General features: G+C 39.9%; 1 protein-coding gene across 4 annotated transcripts in view; it reads right to left on the bottom strand.

Annotated features, from left to right (window-relative positions):
* Positions 1-211: 211 nt before the first annotated feature.
* LOC149263406 (tropomyosin) overlaps positions 212-27,095 on the bottom strand; it is a 166,468-nt gene continuing 139,584 nt past the window's right edge. The window contains exons 3-4 of one of the 4 annotated variants that reach the window (XR_016259259.1): positions 788-1,221; positions 212-440 (exon numbers count right to left, since the gene is read on the bottom strand). Coding sequence is in view for 2 of the 4 variants with exons in the window: in XM_089426230.1 (XP_089282356.1) it covers positions 298-440 (143 nt within the window). In the remaining 2 variants the exon portion in view is untranslated. Of the gene's footprint in view, positions 441-743; positions 1,222-27,095 lie in introns of those variants that run through there. The other 3 variants (XR_016259260.1, XM_089426230.1, XM_089426227.1) reach the window with 3 other exon arrangements.

Here is a 27,095-nt window from a genome sequence, read left to right as displayed (position 1 = left end):
TACTGACAGATTACAATTGGTGTTACACATTTGGACTCAGCCATTTGTTGTAATTTGACCAGACACCCCCTTCAAGTTAATATCTGTAGAATCATCCCCTTCAGTTAACTTCCAATGTTTCCCATACTTCCAATGAATCAGGAAGATATCACGCAGTGTTTCCTTGAGATGAAGGTAAATTTTCCGCAGAAAAGCACTACTCCCTATCAAATTGGATAAGGAGAAGCCACAATGATAACCCCTCTTTTTCTAGTGAATTAATGAAATATTTTAATAGTAGTGTTCACATTTGATATATTACAGTTTTTTTTTAGATGAATTCCCAGCTGTTCCCTTGCTAAGAGTTTGAATAATAGCTTGCAATACTTTTATTTCACCATCTTTCTTTGCAATCTCCTCATGCTTGGTACGCAACTCCTCCATATATAGCTCAAATATCTCTGAAATATCAAAAAAGCATGCCATGAAATGAACAAGTTGACTTGGGAGACAGCTAAAAATTTGCACACCAAAAACCAATAGCTCCCTCAATTAAGAGCATACTTTTGTGTATACCCACTACACACTTAAAGTCATAACAGTAATCAAAGTCATCCATAACATTCAAACTTCACAAAATGCTTGTCCACTTACATATTACAAATATCTACTGGCTGTTCTGCTATCGCTTTTGTGATCACTATTAGAAACTAGCAATACTTACTGGGACACGAGAAAATTTTGGAAATAATTGAAGCATTAGGTATAGCAACCATAATAATTTTTGTACGAGACATATATTGCTTACTGACAGATTACAATTGGCGTTGCACATTTGGCCTCAACAATTCATTGTAATTTGATCAGACATCCCTCTTCAAGATAATATCTGGAGAATCATCCCCTTCAGTTAGCTTCCGATCATTCCAATACTTATGAATCAAGCAGATATAATGCAGTGTTTCCTTGAGATAAGGTAAATTTTCCGCAGAAAAGCACTACTACTCTATCAAATCGGGTTAGGAGAAACCACAGTGATAACCCTCTTTTTCTAGTCGAATTAATGATTTTTTTTTAAATAGTGTTCACATCTGATATTTTACAGATTCTTTTCAGCTGAATTGCCAGCTGTTCCCTTGCTAAGAGTTTGAATAATAGCTTGCAACACTTTAATTTCACCATCTTTCTTTGCAATCTCCTCATGCTTGGTACGCAACTCCTCCATATGTAGCTCAAATATCTCTGAAATATCAAAAAGACGTACCATGAAATGAACAAGATGACTTGGGAAACTGCTAACAATTTGTGCACTGAAAACCAATAGCTCCCTCAATTAAGAGCACACCCTTGTGTATACCCACTACACACTTATAAGTCCTAACAGTAACCAGAGTCATCCATAGCATTCAAACTTCACAAAATGCATGTGAATGCATGTGAATACAAAGCTATTGTCCACTTCCATATTCCAAATATCTACTAGCTGTTCTGCTATCGCTTTTGTCATCATGCAGTCCAAAAAAACTACATAGATCCCATCAACAAATGAATATTACAATAAAATAGGAAATTAACAGCCACTCTATCACTTCTAATAAGTGGAAGCTTTAGATGTGCAGCATGGAATTTGGGTGATAGACACGTACTTTCGGTTCAAGAATAGCGAAAGAAGTATTAGACCAGTATGTTATGATCCCAGCTTTGACGGTTGAATTTAATTCCTAATTTCTGTTATCATATAAGATAAATGTCAAGTAGGGTTGCAAGCAATAAAGAGGCATTCCTGTGTGTAAATTGTTGAAATTCTATGGCAAGTGCAGTAGAATATAATTTCCTGCTCTGATAATTACTTCCTAATGATTTTCAACCAGTATTTCTAATGCCACTGATATTACTGAATAATTACACAGAAAATCTCAACTGTAAATACAGCAGAAAAATAAATATCATAGAGAGACAACCATGCATAATAGACACAGTATTTTTACCCTAGGAAACCCACCCTTGGGAGAAAACCCAGCAATCTTTTCTTGAAGAGAAATTTGTCTTTCAGCAAAGTTTACAAATCAGAAATTGTCTAGAAATTTGTGCCAATATACAAGTCAAAATACCAGTCAAACCTGGTCAAACAGCTGCTGGTCAATGCTGGTCAAACCAGTCAACACTGGTCAAACTGCGGCCTGCGGTCAAATTTGGCCATGTAGTCATCTCAGCCTGCAGTCAATGGTCTTGGTCAAACTTTGGCTAGTTAAACCCTCACACGTGCGACCTTCATGCGGTCAACTTTTGGTCAAACTCATCCTGGTCATGGTCTGGTCAAACTCGGGCTAGTCAACAATTTAGTTAAACTCGACCTGGTCATTGGTCTGATCAAACTTGGCCTTCTTCCTCACATGTGCGGCCTCCAAAAAGAACGATATAATGATGAAGAGAGATCAAAGATGATTCTCCAAAACAGATTTCTCCTTCACTGGAAATTTCTCCTCCACTACAAAAGATTCAATGAGCTCACTATGTTGATAATTTTCCTATCACATGCTTGTTTATTTATATAGAGCTCTAATGTTGAGTGGAGACCCATCAAGGGGCACCTCATCACAAGAAACACCCTCACTTATGGAGCCTATATCACAAATCAACATTAAACTAGAATTGCTTACACTGCTGTTCGTTAAAAAAGCCCCAATCAATAAACAATTCAAATCCGCTCTATAAAAAATAGATCACTCCATCCTAGAGCACAATGTGAGCATCATGGGCCAATCTCCCCTAGCCAAATCAGCATGGCTCCATGGGAGAAAGACTGCCCCTACGACATTCACCCCTAGCCAAATCAGCATGGCCCCATGGGTGAATGTATCATTCCCCCACTAGTCAAATCAGCATTACCCCACGCAAGAATGTCTACCCGATGCTACAAAAACATCAACACTCCCTCTTAGCAAGATAGACATTATGCATCACGCCAAGCTTGTCTCTGAAGTATACAAACTTTCCCCTAGATAGAGACTTGGTGAGAATGTTTGCAATCTGCTTGTCTGTGGATACGTATTGGAGCTTTACTGCTCTCTTCTACACCATTTCGTGGATGAAGTGATATTTGATCTCAATGTGCTTCGACCTGTCATGACTAGATTCTCTAAAATCTTGACACATCTTTGATTATCACAGTATATCAAGGTTGTCTCTAGAGCCTATTCAAATAGCCCTACAAGCAAATTCTGAAGCCACACTACTTACTGACTTGGAGCACTGGTTGCGATATACTCCGCTTCTGTTGTACTGAGGTGACAGAAGACTACTTCCTATTAAACTAGGATATCATAGTTGATCCCAAGCTAAAGTAGCATCTCGAAGTGCTCTTTCTGTCCACTACACTCCCAGCCCAATCAAAATTAGTTATCCCTACAGCCTCATTTCACCACTTGAGACATCTCAGACCATATCCAATTGTACCATGCAAGTAACTCAACACATGCTTCGCTGCAGCCATTGGTACATGCCTCGGCTCAACCATAAACTGGCTCAAGGTGTTCATTGCAAAGCAAATATCTGGCTTGGTGTTAACTAGGTACATCAAGAATCCAATCAACTGCATGTACATAGTGGGACCTACCAAATATGAATCTCAAGCAAAATCACGCAGCTTCTTCAAATTTGTCACCATAGGTGTGGTTGTGAACTCGCAATCCATCATACTAAATCTCCTCAAGATTTTAATTGTGTACTTCCTTTGTTCGAGGAAGATCTCACCAAGTCTCTGCCACACCTCCAATCCCAATAAATAATGCATCAATCCATGATCCTTCATCTCAAACTCTGAAGCCAACTCCCTCTTGCACTGAACAATGAGCCTCTCTACCCTAGTAAGGAACAAATCATCAACATACAATAGCAAGATCAAAGGATCACCATCAGCAACCATGAAGTAAAGGTCAAGATCCACATCACTCTTGGTGAAGTGCAAACTCATCAAGTATCCATCAATCCTGGAATACCATGCCTTGGGTGCCTGCTTGAGTCCATACAAATCCTTCTTCAATTTGCAAACATGGGACTCCCGCCCATGTATCACAAAGCCATGAGGTTGCTCTATGTACACTGCCTCCTCAATCACACCACTGAGGAAAGAAGTCTCCACATCCATCTGATGTAACCTCCAACCCATAATTGAAGCAAGAGAAACAATAGTCTTGATAAAAGTGTACCTAGCGATTGGACCAAACATCTCCTCATATTCCATTCCCTCTTTCTGGGAGAACCCTTTTGCCACAAACCTCGCTTTGCACTTCTTGATGCTGCCATCTGCTACATGCTTGATCTTATGGATCCAATTGGAAGTCACTATTGACTTCCCCTTTGGTCTTGGAACTATCTCCCACACATCAATCTTCATGATGGACTGATACTCCTCTATCATGGCATCTATCAAAACCTGCTAGCCTGCTGCCTCCTCATAATAGGAAGCCTCAGAATCAATGATGTGGCTCATTAATGCCATATAACTCCAGAACCTTTGTGTTTGTTTGTGTTGATCTAGATTGTCATTGATGTCAATATGGCAATATTCTGGGATACCAAATGATGATGTGAAGCCAAGGAGAAGCAGATCCGTGAAGCAACAGGAGCAAGAAGCCAAGGAGGAAAGCCATCAAGGAAGCCATTGAAGTCAAGAACAAGAGCAGTCAAAGAAGAGTTATTGGAGGTCACAGGAAGATAAGCCACAGGAGCAACAGCGATATCGGAGGAGCAAAGAAGAACACATCATTGGAAGAAGAGCTATCGGAAGAGCGGAAGAGTGAAAAGAAATCATAGAGAAGTCACAGGAGCGAGAACCCAAGAGTAAGAGGAAGAAGTTGTTGGAAACCCTTTAAAATGCATATGCCCAAGAGGAAGAGCCGAGAGGAGTTAACAGTGTCATCGGAGGAACTTTATCAGCAGTTCTATTATATTGAGTTATGTAACACTGCTCAAAACCCCAATTGCGATATACAACACGGACCCAATAGCTCCATTACAATACGACTTAATGAAACATTGTGTCCGCTGTATCGGAGTTGTCATATCACAAGTCTTAAGGCATGTCACATTAAAACTGTCGATTGCGATATGCATTGCGGACCCGATCGCTCAAATACAACACACCTCAATACAATATCGCATCTGTTGCGTCACAAGTATTGAAGCCTTGTTACATTGAAATCCCCGATTGCAATATGAGTTACGGACCCGATGGTCCCATTATAACACGCCCTATTGTAATATCGCATCCGCTGTATCGAAACCTTCACATCGCAAGTCTTAAAGGAATGTCACACTAAAACTGTGATTGCGATAATAATGCAGACCCACTGCACCATTGCAATACAACTCAATATAATATCGCATCCATCGCATAATCGCAAACCTTTATGTTCGCATAATCATGTTCCATTCAAAACGTCGATTGCGATATAATATGTGAACCCGACAGCTCCATTAGAATACACCTTTATGTAGTATCGCATCCGGGTATCGGAAGTTACGCAAATCATAAAGGGTTGTCACCCTGGACCGCCGATTGCGATAAACCCCCAAACTGCCAATTGTGATAGAAGCTGTGGATCCGACGGATCTATTGACAACTGTTTAATGTTATATCGCATCCACTTCATCGGCAATATGAGTATCGGCTATGTTACATCGGTAATGTTAAAGGTTGCGATTGCAGGACCTCCGAAAGTTGCGATTGTGATTGATGACATGGATGTGGGACCTCGTGTGGGTATGAAATTTTCTGTAAATAAAACAAGTTTATGAGTAATTGGATGAATATCCATAAGTCAGCCTCTCCTTCCAAATGAACGTGTCTTTTGGGTATTGGGGAAACCCGTATAAATACAAGTTATAATACCTCACCTTAAGCATCAATCTCGGGCATCAGGCACAAAGAAGAATTAGAAGTTCACAACTTGTGAACTTGAAGAGGCAGAGGAAGTCGAAGGTCGAGAAGCCGAAGATCTAGCAGCCGAGCAAAGAAGGAAGCAGAAGATAGAGCGGGAGAACAATCTTTTGACCTGATTCATCTTGGAAGGTTCGGACCCGAAGTGAAGCCATAGCGCAGACAGTGACCTATTGCAAAGACTAAAAGCACTAGTTTTGGTAAAGAAGTCCTTGGAAGCAGTGTAATACAAACAAACATTTCTTGACTGAGTAAATCTATATGGTCAGAGCCCTTGGGGTTGGTGCCTCAGAATTGGAAGGATTTGTGTACTTGTAGTTGGTGCTCCTAAATTCAAGGTTGGTGCCTTGGTAAGATAGGGTCGGAGCCCTAGAGGTTGTAGCCTCATCAAAGTCCAAGTTGGTGCTTCGAAAAATTCATCAGATATTGTATTCAATCTTTTTCTATATTTAATAAAATCATTTCTTTGATTAAAATTATAATGAATCTAAACTGGTAATAATAACAATTGAAAAGAAATATTGATTCATCCCCCTCTCAGTATTTCCAACAGTATGCTCTCCCTAAAAGTACCCCTAGGAGCTACATGTCTCTCTACATCCTGCAAAGTGTCACGAAGCCATGTCGGTGTCTTCCTAGTCCCTACAACATCTTTAGGCAGGTCCACTAGCTATGCCAGCTCTACTGACTCCTCCTAATGGTCTAAAGGATGAGCAACTAGACTAGAGGGATCTATACCTGCATCCTTCGGAGCCACCTGCTCCTCACTATCAATCTCCATATGAGACTCTTTAGACCTCCTAAAGGCGACCTCGTCATCAAAAGTAACATCCTGGCTAATCTCAATATGGCATTGTCCTGGAATGTAGATCCTATAGGCCTTCAAAGTCTTGTTGTATCCCACAAAAGTTCCCTTCTTTCCAGAAGGTTCAAACTTCTTTCTCTTCTCCTTAGGCACGTGGATGTACATTGGACAACCAAAGATTCTTAAATGACTAACCTTTGGCTTCACTCCTGTGAATGCTTTCTCAGGAGTCTTGTCCTCCAATATCTAGTGAGGACTCTTGCTCTGAACATAAACTGTCATATTGGATGCCTCTACTCATAGGAACATGGGTGAATCTCAATCATGAATCATTGCCATGACAACCTCCACAATGGACTTGTTCTTCCTTTTCGCAACCCCATTCTGTTGAGCGTTGTAAGGAACTACCCACTCCCTCTTGATCCCTGCCTCCTTGCAAAAATCACTGAAGTCCTTGAAATATAATCTCCTCCATTATCTCACCTCAAAACCTTGATCTTCCCTGTCAAGTTCGCTACCTAAGCCCTCAACTCCTAAAACACGTTGAAGACCTCATCCTTGATATTCATGAAGTAGATCCATGTCTTTCGAGAGAAATCATCAATGAATGTCACATAGTACAAGTAGCCACCCAAAGATGACATCGTCATTGGCTTGCATACATCTGAATGTCCTAGATCCAAGATTCCCTTGGACCTACTATCTCTGCTCAGAAAAGATCCCTTGGAATTCTTGCCAAGTGCACAATCCCTGCAAACACCATCATGCTTGTATGGAGCTCTGGAAAACCTATAACCATCATCTTCAATGTTGGTAAAGCCTTGTAATGTAGGTGAGCAAATCTTCGATGTCATAACTCACATAAACTGATATTGTCATGTACCAATGCCTGGGTTGGACATCCTAACAATTTATACAATCCTCCCTCTCAAACACCAATCAATCCTGCTAAGTCTATGCTCAAGCCCTTAGGCCATACAAGAACCTGACCAACTATAAATGCAACTTTGTAACCTTTATCCTCCAACATTGAAATAGAAAGCAAGTTCTTCTTCATTCCTAGTACAAACAATACATCTCTCATGTGTACAGAATCTTCGGACTCCAGCTGAAATGATGTTGTCCCAACTCCTTTCACTGCATACTTGGCATTATCTCCAAGTTCCACTTGCAATGTTGAATCCCTCTTTGTCAAATCTATGAGAGAATCTTGTGAACCTATCATGTGCCTAGAAGCACCATTGTCCACCAACCAAATATCACTACTATCAGTAATAGTGCCTATAATAGCGGAGACAAATAAATATTCCTTTCAAAGTTCATATGTGATCTCAACAAGTTTAGATTCCTTTGTCTTCTTTTGTGGTAGATGTTCATCATCATCATCATCAATATTGATTGTTGATGCACGCTTCTTTCCCTTTTCTTTTGAGGGCACTGGGAGGCATAGTCATCAAATGTATGACATTTGAAATACCTGATCTTTGAAAGGTCCTTCTTCTTTTGATTTGGAAATGGAGTTGTTCTTCCACTTGTATTCTTCTTATCAAAGTTTCTTCATTTTCCTTTCCTTGCATGAGCTGCAAGGGCTTCTGAACGTTGTTTTTGGACAACAATATAGTCACTTCTTGGACACAATCAGTCCAAAGCTAATCAAACTTGGGCAGCTCAAATTGTGCACAAATACCCTATACAAATGGATCCCATGAAGAAGGAAATCCATTAAGAGTCACTTTAACAAGCTTTGCATCATCAATGGTATCTCCAATGGCTCTAAGTTGGTCTCTCAATTGGGAGACTCTCATGAGATAAGTGGAAACTTAATCTAATCTTGACATCATGATACCACTGAGTTGATGCCTCAAGGCTAATTTCCTGCTAGTGTTTCTTACTTTCGAACAATCCCACCAAGGCAACATACATTTCTTTGGCGGTCTTGACTCAACAACATGTGGAATCAAGTGGCCTTTCATGGAATCTATCAAGATCCTCTTAGCCTTTGCTTCATTATTCTTATGCTTGGCTTTCTCTTCAACATCTTGAGGTTCTAAGATATTTTCTTTCACATAACTCTGAATCTTATTTTCATCCAAGACAAGGAGTATCTTGGTCTTTCAAGATCTGAAATTAGTAGCACCATCCAACCCGTCTTCTACTCTGAGACTGAGCACCAACTTGACAAGAGATCTGAAAAGCGTACACATTGTTGAATACAGAAAAAATATGGTGTTGAAGTCAATGGTTGATCTTCAACAAAGCTCTAATTAGCTTGGCTCCCAAAAACATGTACAATGAGTTATAAGGTTCTATAAATAACAAAGGGTGGGGTGACCCTTGACATTCCCCTCAAGACATTACTAAGACTCAGATAGCTGCGGGAAGACCAACTCTTCGACATCCATGTGATGATCGACAATGGCGAACTGATGCTAAGCTTGGTAGTTCGTTATGATGTCCACGTGCTCAATGGTGACATCATGCTGAAAGCGCACTCTTGCCTCTGTTGCATCCGGGTACACTGATTTGGCACCTCTATCCAACTCGTCTAATAACATGCGCATCATAGTCTTGAGTGCAGCCAAACTAGCAACATACTGATGCATAGTGTTTGCACTGATCTCCAAGTCTGCACTAGTGGCTACGTGCATCAACTCATCAAAGTACATGTCCAACTCCAGTCGGACTTGGTTCTTTGACTTCACCTTAGTGAGTGTGCCAATGGATGGGATCGCGTACGTGCGCACAACGACATCCATTCTTTTGAACACCCGTGCATGTGAAGCCTACAAACTAGTGATGAGCTACGGGAGTTCCTCATAGTTCCAGATATGACTCCGGATGCGTGCCTTCAACTCTACCGCCTTTGGCTTCATCATCTTTGGCAAGTGTAATGGGGCTCCTTTGTACCTCATTGTCCATGTTTGCATGCGATCGACAGCAGTGTGCAGATTTGACAAGATGTGTGCTCTCCTAGCACAGTGCTGCTGCCAACCGTTGAGATGGACAACTGACTTATGCACAGTGACGAATCTGGAATACAACGTCCGCATGATTGTCTCAAGGGACGATACTTCATCCAGTATCGCTCTCTTCAACTTTGCTCTGGTGGATGATGTAACTTGTTCTCCTCCCTGCTTGGCCACTTATAACTCCTTAGCCATACGCTCGTTCTCAGCTATCAAGAATCGAACACTCGAGCTGGTGGCTTTGGCATATGCTTTGGTAGCATCAGCCAATGCTATTGGATGCTTGCGCACATCAGATACGATCACTCGTTCTTCAAACTGCGCAGGAGATATGTGGACATCTGGAGTAGGCACTATGTGCGACTGCACAACTCTATGTTGTGACTCGTCGAAAGATATGTTGCGCATCTCTGCCTCCAGATTTTCTTCAAGGATCTCTATGTCTCCTTGATTGCTTTGGAATTGCTCTTCTTCCGGATTTGGTGAAGCCAGTGGGGTGTCCTCTTGGTTCCGCGGCATGAGGTCAATATCCTAATCCGACTCTAGCTTAACCATATCAGTGTCCATCTGCTCTATCATCTATTCAATCTCTTGAGTTAAGTCCTGCTCCTGTGACTACTCACCCTGTCTGCTTTGTGCCAGCTGCTCAGATGAGTCTATAACCTATATGGGCGCAGTTTCATCAATCTATGCATGTTGCGCCTCCTGTTGTACCTGTCTCTGTTGCGCTTCCTTCTCTATTCTGCGCAGCTCCTATTCTTCCCAGAATTACTGCTTCAACTCCTGCAACTCTTTTTCTGTTTCCTCCATCCTTTGTTTCTCTCTTATCCTTTGTGCAATCCTCTTGTTGCGTTGTCACCTCTTAGCCTGAATCTCCAAAGCTGCTTTCAACACAAGTGGATCTGCTTTGAATTTGCAGCTTTGTTCTGCCTCTACACTGTCAACAACCTTTCTCTTGCCTTTGTCACGCGCAAGTCTGCTACCCTCTGTTGTTGTTGATGATGCTTCTCTCTGAGATGTTGCTTCCCTTTGCTTTGCTAGCCACTCTACAACCATGTCGACGGTTCATTGAGCCTGGAGGAGTGATAAGAGTATCTCCATGGGTCTTCCTCGAGCCAATGACACACCCCGTGGATCCAAGGAAATTGCACTCTCGCACAGTGGTCCTTCACTAAGCAATGCGGGTCATACGAATTAAAATTTCTGGTGCCGAAGGTGAATCTTTTGAATTCCTCCGTCTCAGCCTCAGCATGCTTGGGATTCCATATCTCATACAACCCGATCCGCAAAGGAAGAGCGTGCCAAAGTGCCTTCTTCTTCCTATGCAGTCTAGCTGACAACCCTGTGACAACCCTGTCAAGATGTGATATGATACTTCTTGCATGATGAGCTTATCCATGGCAAACTTGGTAAAACATGCGAAGCCTTCTCCGCGTTGTACATCCGTATGAAGGTGCCAAGGGGTGAGGCATACCAATCTGCTATGTCGATCAATGCCTCCATCGCTCCCTGCGACATGCAAGGTGGATCCTGCTCAAATATCATTTTGTATACTAGGGTGACAAAGTGGTCTAACGTCTAACGACTGTATGATAACTCCGCAGAAGCTGCATTCGGAGAACAATATGCAATAAGTGTGCACAGAGGTTTCCGAAGGTGTCCATGCCCAACCCAAGCCTGGGAACTGCTGACGGGCACAGATTGCATCCAGTATGTAAGCGGACATGTATATCTCCGCTTGCTGACCCTTGGGCAGATGTCGGGCTTCTGTTACCTGTTCCTTCAACCTGAGAGCCAACATGTCGGACCAGTTGCAAGGTCTTCCTTCGTTAGCCAGTTGGTCCAACGCAATCACCCAACTCTGCGGGAAGGTCTTTGTGCTCTCTTGGCCGTATAAGCGGCATGCAAAGATGACCAAGTAATGATATGCCTTCCGTAGTATCTTCGTCTTGTAAACCTGGTTGGGTGTTGTCCTGAACTTGGTTGGCTCTTTCGCCCAGCTCTTCAAGATATCTCTTGAGTTTGCACTGCTACTAGGTCTGTTGAAGGGTTTCTCCATTGTGATCACCGGTTGTGGCAAGTGATACATTTCCTGAAAGTCCTTCGCCCTAAAGGTAGCAAGTTGTGTTCCACTGGCACTGCTCAACACCATTGTCTCAGGATCAGTATGTGAGACAATCCAGTGGATCATGTCCGCGCATGGAAACGCGAGATACCTGCATGCAATCCGGTATAAGCCAGACTTGTGAATGTTGACATAGACCCTGCGATCTTCCATATTTTCCTCAAATGTGCCTGAGAAGGTGTCATTGATATCCTGCCATTTCATCTTGATATCCTTGTCTATGAACAGCTTGGTGTCTTCGTAGATAGGCAAGCTCATAGACACTTGCTCAACTGCATCCCCAGTTGCACTCTCGATAGTGTCCTTTGACACTACTCTCTTGGAGGCCATTATACCTGAACTGCTGAGAGACAAACGAACACCTATAATACCTGGAGACATAGCAACACTCATGGCAAACAATCTGTCAGTTGAAAACCAAAAGCAACTTGAGGACTGACATGCAACATACCCATGTGACTCACTGGGAAGATTGCAAAATTTTCACTGGGATGCTAGGAGACTAACTACCAAAACTGCATAAGGCACAGTCTAGGTTGTTAGGAGGTTGATTGATTGCTAGAACTGCGCAATGCACAGTCTAGCCTGGCTTGCTGAGGACTGAAACTACGCAATGCGCAGTTTCAGTCAACAATGACATGCAAACCAGCAAACTGCATTGCGCAATTTCTGGGGCTAACAGGGCACTGCGTTCCAAAAGTGCGCCAAGCAAGCTTGGAGGCCAGTGTTGGGCCAAATTTGCGCATTTTCTGGAGGGAAGGCAGAGCCTTCACTCTCAAAAATGTGCATTGCTAACCGGGCAAGGCAAGGTCCAGGCCAAGGCGGCCCAAACCCACCGACGAGCGACTGAAAACATGAAAAGTTATGAATGCATGACGAAGCTAAGTGTAAACAAGAGTGAATGATCATGCACGCAAACAGTGAGTGCAGGATTCAGAAAATGGGAAAACAAGCATGTGAAGTGAGTCACCGCGACAGTGACCGTCAATGCAGAAACAGTGTCATGCATGCGACACAATGAGATGCAATGAAAAACTAAAAAAAACGCTTCTACAAGCTAACATGCATTAAAATGACAGCAGGCATTCAACAAAACCAAGAAAACAGCATTCATACAAAGCGAAATATAAAAAGCAACAGAAAAAGCAGCAAAAGACATGAAAAGCAGACATACCCGAAAAAAGTTGAGTTGAATGTGCCGAAGACTCCTAGATGCAATGTGGGATGTCAAATCTCCAAGATCGATGTGAGGAATGAGATCTGCAACGTCGAATAAATAAGTTTTGATGAGGATGAGGCTTATGATGCGCATGCCACAAATCTAGGAAAAAACGACACTTGGAGGGAAGTTTCTAAAACGATCTTTGCATGTAACCTCCAGCTGCTAAAAATAGATCCCTAAAATCTAGGGATGCTTTTTGCTTTTTTTTTCTTTTTTGCTTTTTCGAGGAAAGCAGCCCATGCATGCAAATCAGGATTGCTCAGTCCTAGGGGGAACTGACCAACCTGTAAGCACATGCAACAATCTGCAAGCCTGGGGATGAAATTTGCGCAATTTCTGGGCTGAGCAAGACTGGGGATGAAATGTGCACAATTTCTAGGCTGAGCCGATTCCGAGCAATGCAAAGGCAAAGCAAAGGGTCCTGCGGAAGTGTTTGGACGGTGAGTTTCTGAGGCAGCTTGTTGCAGGATTGCTTGTGTGAGAGGATAATTTCCCTCGGTTGATTTTTGCTAATATTTCTCTTAGATTGGATTGCTAACTTCAGCATCCAAATTGTACTCAGAATTTCACTACTACATAATAATAAAAACCCTCGGTTGTTGCGTTGGTTTTCCCACATTGGGTTTTTCCAGGGACAATTGTCCAAAAATAATTGTCATTTTTATGTGCGCTAGCATATTTCTCAGTTTCTAGAATTTTATTTTCAGCGGTACTTTTATGGTGAAAAATTGCAGTGTGATTTATTTGATATTTGTCGTAGCAAATTAATTGCATAATTAATTTACAGTTAAAAGAATAAATTTCCAGTTGTTGCAATTAGACTTGTAAATTTTCACATTCATTGTCATCAAAACATACATATCAGGTTATCTTCTTGTACTGCTACCTCTCAATCCCAAGATGATGTAGACATCTTGACCACATAATGAATTGAATATAAAACAAATAGTTGCAGATGCACTTGTCTCAACTACCAAATCCATATAACAACCAGATAAACAATATCAAAATATCGATATCATAGTTACCTCAACCTGATGACCTTTTCTCAAGTTATCAAATTTCGCCTACTTGTTTTCTTTGAGATCATCATCCTTTTGTATGGTCTTCTCCATTTTGTCTAGCATCATTCTCCATGCTTTCACTTTTAATCAAAGTTCCCATGGAGCAAGCTGCAACTTCTTCCTTCTTGGAGTTGTCAATATCAACTCTCTTTCTTTCTTCAGGAGACCATATCTAATGTTGATCAATATCATCAAACGAACTCTCCTTCCAGCCTCTTCACATGCTTTTGCAATATGTCCTACCAAGGATCCAAGTCATATCCCAAGCAGATCATCACTATCAAAGTTGTCAAATCATAATAGCCTCTTAGACAAAGTGTCAAATTCTGCTATTCACTCCCTCTGAAGTCAACATTTCTTTGCACACTTTATCTTCATATTGCAACAAGATTATGCTTCATCTCTCAATCATCAATGTGTTCCTGGAATGAACTTGTCAGCTGGAAGTTTCAACATCATGTCCATCAAGGTCCTTACAGTTCCCTCTTTCCATCATGTTCATCATTTTCAAGGAGTCATCAACTAGCAAGAGTGTTGCTTTGCTTTTCCCTCCTCATCTTGTTTCCTTTATTATGTACCTGCGATTTTTATTGACAAGTAAAACCAAACAAAATATACAAAAACAAGAGCATGATGTCAATTTTGTCAATCTAAGGTTTATGTGGATTCTCAGAGGGTGAACTTCTAGGGTTCTTAGTTACAAACCCTAAATTTCTTGATCTAACCCTTATTAGGGTTTTTACTTTCAACGGAAACACCAGCCCTGGGGATTTGACTTTCAAGTCCTAGGGTTTATTCATTTCAACCTTTGCTAGGTTTTTGCCACGTACCCTAGATTATCCTTAAATTTAGATCTTGCAAACCCTAGATGTTATTTCCCAAGAGCTAGGGTTTCTTTAAAGGGAACAAATAATTAGGGTTAGGTTTTCATTATACTAGGGTTTTCCAATCAAAGTCTCATCTAGGGTTTATAAACCCTAGACACCAAAAGCCTTCAAAAAAAATGTAACAAAACGTAGATTCTTATCATGCAAAGTAATCTACAAAACCCTAATTACTTAACAAACCCTTCTAATTATCATAGTCTAGACACTTAACATGAAATATACATAAACATTGTACATACGTCTGCGAAATTACCATACCTTCAAAGATTCGGTCCTTTCTTGATGCGTCAATACTTCTTCAACAGATGCCTCAACTTCTCCTATGTTGGCTACCAATTTTGTCTTCACGCAGAGCTTATGCCATTTTAAAACGATGCCACATACAGATCAAGAGTTCTTCAGCGAACTCCTAATTCCTAACAGGTTATGCATTATTCCTATCTGTTTTCAATTTATTGTATAGCAATTCTTATTTCTTTTGACAAAATTCATAGGTAGGTCGGCTTTCTTCCGTGATTGTTGCATAGTCATACATTCAGAGTCATGAATTGCAATATATAGTAAAACAAAATTGCACTATCAGTGTGTAGAGCCAGATCCAAGAATGGGATCATCTACTCTAGATCGCAATCTCACTGAGTAAAGAGAGACTATCCACAAGTGGAGCGAGCCATAATAGATCTTACCATAATCTTTTTAAAAACCAACATCTCTTTCCATGTCATAGAGTCAATCGCCATTGTAGAATGATGCCATTGTATGAATTCTCAAACCGTGTGATACAATATATGGGATATGATGACGTTATTGTGTAACATCTACGATCCATACCATGAAAGCTATACCATGTGATTCCTCATACTGTATGTAGTCAAGAGAGAATTACAAGGACCAAGTTATGTATATGCGAGCCCCTGTTTGTATGAACCATCATAGTATATATATCGAGCATCTTGCCTTAGTGAGATTGCGTCCATCAATGTGAGCCCTTCAGATTGAGCAAGCCATCCATAGAAGGTATATAATCGAATTTCAAACCAAACCAAATGTCAACTAAGACATTGCGATCCACAGACTTGAGTCATAAATGAACCACAAACGCAGGCTATTGCAAAGTTGTGTGACTATAACTTCGGAGGTAGACATCCACCAAAATTGCGGACTAATTTAACGAACCACAGTTGCCATACAAAGGTTTTAGAACTAAAGTGCTATGTCACTATAATTGAAATCACCTCAGAAGAATACGTGTATAATTACACCATTGTGACCGTAGAGATAGCAAACCACCAAAGGTGTGGACTATTGTAGCCACAAAAATATTTAGAACGAAATCACAGTTGTCACAGGTTACATAAATGCGTTTGTCGGAGATCAAGCGATGCCAAAGCAAGGAACCGCAAGCCTCAATGATGATACTTATGTTACGTAATGCGATTTTCAATGAGAGTAGTATATATGCCTATGTATATTATTGTGAACCACAAAATATGGTGTAGAGAGATAGTGATTCATCCGAAGATGTGATCCGATCCATATGCCACAAATAGTGTGAGCCATACTGTATAAAGGTTTAAGCCACAAGTCCATCGATGAGGCGAATCAATGAGTAAAAACGGGCATACCGTCATTTCATAGAAATGATATAATATAGACCATTATAATCTATATACATCACAGGGCATTGCCACATGGGTTCGTCTAGAAAGAGCCCCATATTCGAGATTATTTTGCATAGAAATCATTATAGAAGACCATCGAGATTCTCCAAAGATGCATTAGACCTTGAATCGAAAGCCAACAAAATGTGATCTTCAAGCCTCCATCTTCATACCTCACTCTAATACCATGTTGGCAATCGGGTGGCTTTATACTTTAATTTAGATTTCCTTATCCATAGTAATTTCTTGTGAATTTAGTTGGCTTCTTATTAAATTTTTATTCTGATTCTTTCATCAAACAATTACCATAACATGAACATGAAGATCACATAAACAAAAGAACACAAGATATAGGCTCCAAGCCAAGGGAAAACCCATAAAATTCTCTTCTTATAGAATCAGATCAAATGAGATATCCAAGACCCATAACGACAGAAACTTCCACCTCTAGATGCCAAGTCAAACCTTCCTTCTTTTCAGCAGAGTCATCAGTAAGAGACCCGCAACAAGAGATGTACCAAGACAGATCTTCCACAAACCCTAGCTTTCATACTTTGGCCCTCCACTTCTCTCTGTCCTTTCTACGATATTTCAGACCACAAATCATCAAGTGTGTGTGTCCAAATGAGCTCTATCTCCCCCCTATTTATATAGTTCAGAGGGGATGTGAATAAACACGTCCATTGGGACAAGGTTGACTTGACATGTAGGCGAACTTGGCATCTAAAGGGGTTTCTGACCCAAAATTACATATTTAATAATTCTTTTTCTTTTTCTTTTACAATAGGTCCAATTACGACTTTCACTCAAAAACCTAGAAGCATGAAGAACATGCTTGTCTAGAAAAATAATAGTAATTTTTCTTTTTCTTTTCTTTTGCTTTTTACATAAAATACAAAATGGTACAAATTATGAAGATCGAAACTAGTTACATTCTCCAACATGCCTCCCAGTGTCCTAAGAAGAAAAGGAAGGGAAAGCAACACGCATCAACAACCAATGTTGTTGATGATGATGATGATGAGCATCCACCTCAGAAGAAATCAAAGGAATTCTTCCTTTAGGCACTGCTACAAGTAATGTTTATGGACAGTTGTGCCTCTAGGCACATGACAGGTTTCTGAGTTTCTCTTATAGATTTGTCAGTGAGAGAGTTGACAATTTCTCAACAGTTTCTTCCTTAATTAAGAGATAAGTACTTCATATTTTTCTCCCTTGATTCTTATTATTACTATTTATTTTTGGTTAGCCTCTTGTCTTTATGTTTTGCTTGGTATGATCTTTTCTTCCATGGCCTCCTGAATGGAGTTTATAGAAAGGAAGAATAGGTAGTAGGTACATTGTGGAGGCTGCCAAGGCGATGATTCACACAACAGATGGCAGCATACAAGTGAGTTTTTTTGGCACGAGGGTTCTCCCAGAAAGAGGGAGTGGACTACGAGGATATTTTTTGCTCCAGTCATCAAATGGTCAAGTTCTTAGGCTCGAGCATAGGCTCAGCAGGAGTGATTGATGTTCTAGAGGGAGGATTGAACAGAATGTTAGGACATCCAGGACTGTGCCAAATGACCATAAGAGCTTCTAGTTCTGAGAAAGCAGACAATCAAGCATAATGGAAGGCGCAGCCTTCCAAGAGGATGTCACGAGTTGAGATTGTCAGATGCTCAAGGACAGGAGGTCTCTAAAGTTGTATGCCCTTTATGAGGAGACAATGTCAAATAGAAGGGTATGCTTTAGTGACAAAGGGAGCTGTAGTGGCAAGAAGAATTCTTTGTAACAAAAGGGAGCAGTTGTGGTAGGAGGATTTGCCTCCATAACAAAAGGGAGCAGCCAAGATTGCCATAAGAGGATTTGCTTCAGTGTTAGAGGGACCACCCAATTAGGGTAATCAAAAAGCAGTTGTGGTGATGGAACCAGAGAAAGAAGTTGGTTAGTTTATGGCTAAGCCAAGACATGTTGCAAAACATGTGTTGAGGTATTAGTGTGGTACAGTTGGATATCGTTTAAGATATGTCTCAAGTGGTGAAGTAAGGTTGCAAAGATATACAGATTCGGATTGGGCCACGAGTGCAGACTCCAGAGGACAAAAAAACACCTCGGGGTGTTGCTTCAGCTTGGATCGGATACAATATCTTGGTTTAGCAAGAAGCGGACTTCTGTCGCACTCAATACAACAAACGCAGAGTATATCACTGCCAGTGTTGCAAGTCATGAAGTAATGTGGCTTCAAAGGCTTCTTGCAAGACTATTTGATCAAGTCACTCCATCTGACACATGGTACAAAGCGAAGTAGTGAAGGTCCAGTACATATCCATAGACGAGCAGATTGCGAACATTCTCACCAAGCCTCTATCTAAAGAGAAGTTTGTATACTTCTAAGACAAGCTTGGCGTGATGTTGAATGTCTCCCTTGTGAGAGGGAGAGTTGATGTCTTTGCGGGATCAAGCAAACCATCTCCTAAGAACCTAGAGAGACTTGGTTGGGTCATGTTGATTTGACCAGGGGCGATGGATACATTCATCTAAGTAGCCATTAAGGACTTTCACTAGGTCATGCCAATTTGACCAAGGGTGAATGGCCTAGGGCAATTGTAGTATTGGATAGGTATTCTCCTAAGAACCCAGAAGGACTTCGTTGGGTCATGTTGATTTGACTAGAGGAGATAGATTAAATTCGCCTGAGAAGCTATAAAGGACTTTGGTTGGGCTGTGCTAATTTGGACAAGGGTGAATGCTCCAAGGGTAGATCCTCTCCTGAGAAGCCATGAAGGACTTTCGCTAAGTCATGTTGATTTGACCAAAGGAGATTGATACATTTACATAAGGAGACATAAAGGACTTTCATCGGGCTATTTTGATTTGGACAAGGGAAAATGGCCCAACATAGTCACATTGCCTACTCTAGGATCGAATGATCTATAGTCATGCATCAACATAGCAAGCTCATGAACTTTTCTTATGGAAGAGAAATTTTAGCTAAGGGGAAGTATGTTGCAGCTAGGGAGAATACCTCCCTCGCTAAGAGGGAGTGTTGATTTTTGTGTATCAATAGGAGTTATTCCTGCATGCCAAAGAGGTCTCCAAGTCAGCCTAAGAAAATTAAAATTAAAATTTATTTTTGGGGCACCAAGTTGGCTTAGGAAGACAAGTCGGCCCAACTCATGAAAAGGTGTGTCCCTTGGGTTAATATACCCCCATTTGACTAGTATATATAGATGATGTGACATCTCAATTTCTCCACCCCACAAGTGAGTTTCTTCTTCATCTTTCTGAGGTCCCTTGGACAGTTCCATGTGTCGAGAAAAGGAGGACAAGTTCACTGCTTGACCATACTTTTTCTCTCTGTTTGACCAAGTTTAACCCAAGTTGACTGAATTTCACTGAGCTGCAAGAGGGCCATGCATGCACAGGAATTTGACTACAGCTGGCCATAAGAGCCTCAAGGCCGAAGTTTGACCGCAGACTAACTGTTTGACCAGCTTTGACTTCTGATCATTTTGGTTGGTTTGACCAGCGTTGCTGCTACATTGACCAGGTTTTCACTGGTATTTGGATTTGTACTTGGCACGGATTTCTAAACAAATTGGATTTGTAAACCTTGTTGAAGAATAATTTCTCCGAAACAAAAGTTGTTGGGTTTTCTCCCAAAGTTGGGTTTCCCAGGGTTAAAATATTGTCTCTATTGTGCTTAGCTATCTTTCTATGATCTTTATTGTTTCCTGCATTTACTGTTGATATTTTTTGTGTATAACTGTTCAATGAAATCATTGGCATGAGATAAATTGATCAAAGATCATTAGGTAGTAATTATCAGATCAGAAAATTGTTTTCTACCACTCACCTTGTAGAAAATTCAACAAATATGACAAGATGTCCCCAAATTGATCAAAGATCATTAGGTAGTAATTATCAGATCAGAAAATTGCTCTCTACTACTCACCTTGTAGAAACTTCAACAAATATGACGAGATGTCCCCAGGCTTGAATTCTACCTTGTTAATGGATGTTATTCTTCTCTTAGTGATGATTGAGGATGATGATGACTTAGTAACCCTCCAAAAGAGATGTCACGCCTTGCACCTTAATGATGTCATGCCCTAGCAAGATGGCATTGCCCTTTTGATGCATTTGATGACGACGTGGGCTTTCTAGCGGATGACATTGGTATTGCAAGGATTTTCTTTGGTGAGGTGGCACCATTTGATGAGATGTGACTTTTGTGATGAAAAGAACCTTCTGGGTCATCCCTTGCACCTTTTTATGAAGAAACATGCATTTGGGAGATGATGTCACCCTTGTAGGGTTTTATACTCACACATGTGGGTTAATTGAGGCCTATTTTCTTGTTATTTAATTATTTTGGCTATCTTTGGGGGTCAACTTGATGACCTATCCACCTCGTATCATGGATTTAGTATTTTTTGGGGGCTTTTAGCCTAATTTGAGGAATCAAGATAAATAGACCTAGTTGCTCTCATATAAATAAAGGGTCTTTATAACTCTTGGATTCATGGACACTCTTGGATCATAACAACTCTTGAATAGTGATTTCTCTCTCTTGTGAACAATGGAGACCTATTGGAGTGACTTTCTTGGGTGCATTTTTTCATGTCATGTGATCTCTTTTCGTGGATGTTTATGGTGGATCTTGGATGTTGCATGGTGAAGTATATTAGTTTATTTGCTTTATCTTGATGTTATGTTCCAAGAGATTAATCTTCTTGTGCTAGATTAGTTTATTTGGTATTTTTTGCATTGTCCCTTGTTGAGCTAAACCCTTCCTCCAAGTATACGAGGAATATAAATAGTTTTCTTCCTTAATCATCCAGAAAATTGAGAACCTAAGTTTCAAACCCTACGGTAAGTTAGTTTAATTGCCCTGGTTTGTTTGGATGAGTCACTCAAAAAAACCTAAAATAGTTTGTATCATAGCCACTAGTTCATCTCCATTGTGTCCCTCTTCTAAAATATAAAAGAACTATTTTTCTTTCTCTTTTTGGTAAATTAGAACTAAATTGCAGCAACATACTGTATTTTCATGATTTTATGGCTTGTGGATATATGCCCTAGGGATATATATCATTTAAAAGTCCATTAGAGAAACTAAATTGAAGTTTTCATGAATTTTTCAGTAATTTTCTACGGATGATGTCAAGTTTTATTTGTTGTTATATGCCTTATTAACCATCAAAATTTGTTGTAATTGTGCTTAGTTTACTTTCTAATTTAGCTTTTATTTCTGATAGTTTAAACTTTAATCACTATTTTCACAACTAAATTTGCTACTTTTATAAACTATTGTTTTGCCACAATTTGCTGGTTCAAAACCCTAGATTATAGCAGCCTTGAGTTTTGTTTGATTTGATGTGTTTGAGTAACCTATTTGAGACACTTTAGGCCAACCCTAACCTATAGATTGACCCATAGATACATTGAACCCAAATCCACAATTTACTCCTCCATCCATCTCAAACCCTAATTTGTTATATAGTATATACCTTCATCAGGTGTATTTACATTGTAGAATCCTTAGAGGGCACTTAGCTTCAGATCCTTGGGTTACTTGATCCTTAATCCCTACCAAGGAATCCTCCCTTGTTTTTGGATTGCATCCCTCACTAAAGAGAGGGGAGTAGTTGTTGAGGTGACAATGGCGACGTTCCTGTGTGTTGCACGTTGTCTAGGTCACCTAGTGAGGTTTTGGACTAGGTGCTAGATTTTGTTATAACAATCATACTTAATCTTTCATGTGTCATTGTTTGATCAAATTAGATAGCTTTCTCCTTTACTATTGTTTCTTCAATGCAATTTTCTGGACAAATTGGCATGAGGTACATCACCTACCTATTTTGTTTTCTCCCCTTTTCTGACTCCATCACCCATTAGACTTCAATGCTCAAGCACTAGTCATTTTTTAACTTCAATTATCTGAGATATTAGTTCCATGTTTCTTAATGATACCCTCCAGGAGCTAGAATGAAATAGACTAAAGAGAGATAATATTAGTTGTAGTGATTGTGGGCTAGCTTTCTGCTCGTTGCACTAAAATTATCCATACTAGTTTTGTCGTAGGTAATAAGAGCAAAGGGCATCATTGTAGAGAACCAAAGTCCAACTTCCTAATCAATAACATACTAATTACACAATATATTAGTGAGCAACACATTTTAGAGATTTCATTGTTCAGTGGAGATTCCAGTAAGGAACGAAGCATCATTCATTTTCGAATGGAATGACACGTTGCTTGGATTTGTGGCAAGAACAAATAGTAGCACTGAACAAAAACGAGATCTAACCTAGTGACTCCACTATTGAGGGAAAGAGCCAATTGGCACATAGGAGGTAATTTTTTTAAAATTGATCTTGACAATATATGTTTTTCTTTTATATTAACGTTGTTCACATGGTAACCTTTTGGGATGAAATTTGGTAGTGATTGCAAAGCTTCGCACCAAAGGGATTCATGTCTCATATTTTTGATACTTTGGTGTAGGGCTTGTTACCCACCAAAAAGTGGGTAACCCATAGGAGTATTTGTTCTCCTCCTTGGACAGCCAGCCAACCAACTCGCGGCCCCACTAATCAACACATGACATGATGCCAAAGACTCTCCACATATTTCTCTAGTCAAATTTCTTTCTTCGATCTGACATTTCTCCTCGAAGGAAGGTGGGTCTTCCATTGGCAGGTACTTTAACCATTTTGTAATCATGTGCTTTTCCTTATTGTTTTGAGGCATAATGATATTAATCAAGGTGTGATTTGGATGATTGACCAACCTTGATTGTATTCTTCTTCCCCCATTTCACCTAGGAGGTTAATCTTTGATCCTAGACTAGTTGGACATCCTCAAGGCCTTAAGGTTATAGGAAGGACACCACTAGGGAAACTCTAATTGAAGTAGCATGCCCATGATATTCCATATATACCACTTTCCATTATTCCCTTTGTTCCATATCCATTCTTCGGGCTAGTGGTCATTGGTCATGGGGATTGGCACCTTCACATCCTCATCCTTGAGTTTAGGCTGGGAAACTTTGCCCTAGAGGTTGGTGCATCCAAATTTATCGGAACCAGTGGAACCGGCCAGACAGACCAATTTGGGGGTCAAACTAGTCCAATTCAAGATTTGGAACTAAAAATGGTCGATTTGGTATCCAACCGACCCTTTTTCACTAAATCAATTGGTTTTGTACCAAACTGGTCAATTCCTTACAATTTGACCAAAGATACTCCAAAAACAATTTAAAAAAATAAAAAACAAGAATTTTTTAGTGGGACATCATAACATTAAGGCCTATGGCCCTAGTAATGTTATGTAATTCATGGTAATGTTAAATTCTTAAGTAAAAGTGGCATTCTCCTTTATCTTTCATTTTCATCCGTTTACTTCAATTTTTAACATTACCATGAAATGATTCAGGATGTTTGAGAGTGGTTCCGACCTCAATGGATTTCATATGGAGAAAGTAGAATTTTAGATCTCACTCATAATCCAACAGACTTAATAGTGTTCCAGGATTTCAAGATTGGGGGATTGCAATGGCTTCCATTGGATTTTGTCATGTACAAGGGTATGGAACTAGTATTTAATCAAGAGCACCAAGCCCTCTATGTACCATGATGTTAGTGGCATTGGTTGTCAAACACCTCTATCATGCCCCTACTAAAAATGTACCCATCACTAACTCAAATTCTTGACTTGACATGCTACGTTTTTTCTATCTTAATTTTAATGTTTAGAGGTTGATATTGATGACAAAGATCCCAATATAAGCTATGATTTTGACGATAGGTACGTATTTGTTGTAGCATGATTTTTTTTGGATGTTAGAGGCCATCTAGACTCTGTTTGTGGATGTATTTTTGGTTTAGAGATGGATTGTGCATTGGATGATATTTTGGTTATGTGCACCCTTACATGCTATATAAATGAGAACTTTTGCTTATTTGTTCATAAACGGTTTGCATTCATATGGATGCACATGAATATATATGTTTTTCGTTAAAATTTATATATTCTATGTTTTTACTTGACCAATTTTTGGCTTGGTTTTTGTACTAGTTTTGGTCCCAACCAGTGCTTGGTTCAAAGGGTTTTCTAGTTCGATCACCGGTTCAGTTTCGATAACATTGGATGCAACTAAAAGAAAGATAAAAACAAAGAAAGCCACAATGAAAGAAAAAAGATAAAACGCAAAAGATGGTTGGGGCAAAACTTAACGCGTGGGAAAAATCCTAGCATGATCTTTACCCCCCTCATTAATCATCACCCGGTTCCTAGAGAACTTGATGCTCCATCCATAAAAAGGAACCCTTGTATTGTCCCAGCCCTGATGAGCGATAAACTATTGTTGAAGAAAGTGTAACTAGGTTCGGTCTTCGTGTCATTATAATTATGATTTTGAATTTATTATTATACCTTGTTGCATGGTTTCATGAGCAAGAAGTTTATTTTATAGATGGCTCCCATTGAGAGCCTTAGGATTTATTATTAAAGAGTCAAAGTCATGAAGAGCTCTTCTTGAGCAAATATAAAATGTATATGAGTCAACCTAGAGTCTAGATCAGCCCTCCAAGACAAGCACAATCCTCTTGAAGAAGGCAGCAAGAAAAACGATGAAGAGAGCAGCTATGTCAGCCTCAAAATATATATTAATATCAAGTCAGCTCATAAAAAGGTGACACATCAGTTCAATGGACATGTCGGCTTATTATGGAGACGTAACAACTATATATACCCAGTTGGAGTCACCACAGGAAAACAGAATTTTGGACATACCTCTGCAACTTCGAATGGCACAGTGAGTGCAGGAATCTCGGACAAGATACAGTGGTACAGAATCTTGGGCAAGCACAGGAGTACAGACACTTCAGATTCTCTCAGATGGGTACAGGGATCTAATCCGCATTACAGGAGGACACTGTCTTGTGGAAAACTTCAGTGAGTAGATTACAGTCTCGGTCTAACTATGATGACAATCTCAGTGCAAGAATGTCATTGTCTCGGTATAGATAAGATGATAAAGATCACAGTGCTAATCATTGTCTCAACATATCGGATGGAGAAGATACACTCACTGTCTCAGCACAACTGTGATCTCACAAGTAATACACTCTCAGCATACTAACTACAGTCATGACCTTAATAGAGAAGATCACTGTCTCGGTGAATCTAAGTGCAGCTCTCCTATATATATATATATATATATATATATATATATCAGATCTCTTTGTTGTGAAGATCTCGGTGAGGATACAGCAGTGATGAAGATCTCCATGATAGTGCAGCAAGGTGCAATAATGATGTAACAGTAATGGTGGTAGAGATGATCTCAGTATGCAGCAATGATCTAAGTAAAGATGGAACAATGATGAAGCAGCAGTGATGATGATCTCAGCAGTGACAAAGAAGAGGATTGTTGTCTTGGTCTTGGAGTGGCATGATAGGTCAAGGGTCATGGTCTTGGTATTCGTCAATTGGAATCTCTATAAGAAGAATTTTGTGCAGGTTTTCCTCTCCAAGAGGGAGAGGTTTTGCCCTGGCAGAAAGTCAACATCGTGTTTTCTTGTCTCTTTGATTTTGGTAGCTATATGATGAACTAAGAAGACACATTCTAATAATAATAACTGGTGAAGATTGTGCTAAGAAGTAAAGTTAAATAACTCACAAATAGTTATCACGCAAGAAGAATCTCATTAACTCTAACTACCCTAGATTCTTCAACAACTACTTCATCATTAAGGGATAACAAATGCTAAATCTCTCAAATGCAAGCTAGCGTTCCTAAGTTATGCACTCATATCAAAGCATTATCATGAAGAAAAAAAAACGCACACCAAAGGATTGGAACACGCAGGTTGAGGAAAGGGGTAACTCATGCCTCCATAATTCTTCCCCCCTTACATCTATACACTTGGGATGTTGGACCACCAATAGCTAGTCACTTGCCTATTGCTCCTTGCCCTGAAGTCATGCCCATACCATCTATACATGCACCTATGGATTGAAGGGTTAACCTAGGACTTGCATTTCCATTTGGGGGTTGGAAACACTTAATAGGGTTATCCATCTAGCCATCCCTAACATAAGAGAGGGAACACCTATACAAGACTTGGTCTAGCTAGATATTTGAAGGTGATCTTTGTGTGTGTTGAAAATTAGCAACTCAGGGATGAATTTCCTTATCTAAAATCTCATTTATGACAATTTTGGATTATGTCTAGCATTTCAAGTATGACTTTTCAAAAATAGTAAATCACCTTGCATCAATTGGTAATCAAGTATAGTTGATGGAAAATCACTTATCATTAATCAATCCTAATAATTCAATCTCGACTTAATCATCAATATTATTATTATTGCTATTATCCTTTATGATACTATTATATTATTATTAAAAGGAAATTCATGTCTCTCAATCATGGCACTCAATCATGTCATA

The sequence above is a fragment of the Pinus tabuliformis genome, chromosome 6, assembly GCF_031772625.1.
Source record: "Pinus tabuliformis cultivar Carrire ecotype Pingquan chromosome 6, CPIR1, whole genome shotgun sequence".
Taxonomy (NCBI): domain Eukaryota; kingdom Viridiplantae; phylum Streptophyta; class Pinopsida; order Pinales; family Pinaceae; genus Pinus; species Pinus tabuliformis.
The sequence above is the reverse complement of the archived record's forward strand: the minus strand, read 5'-3'. Positions and strand labels throughout refer to the sequence as shown.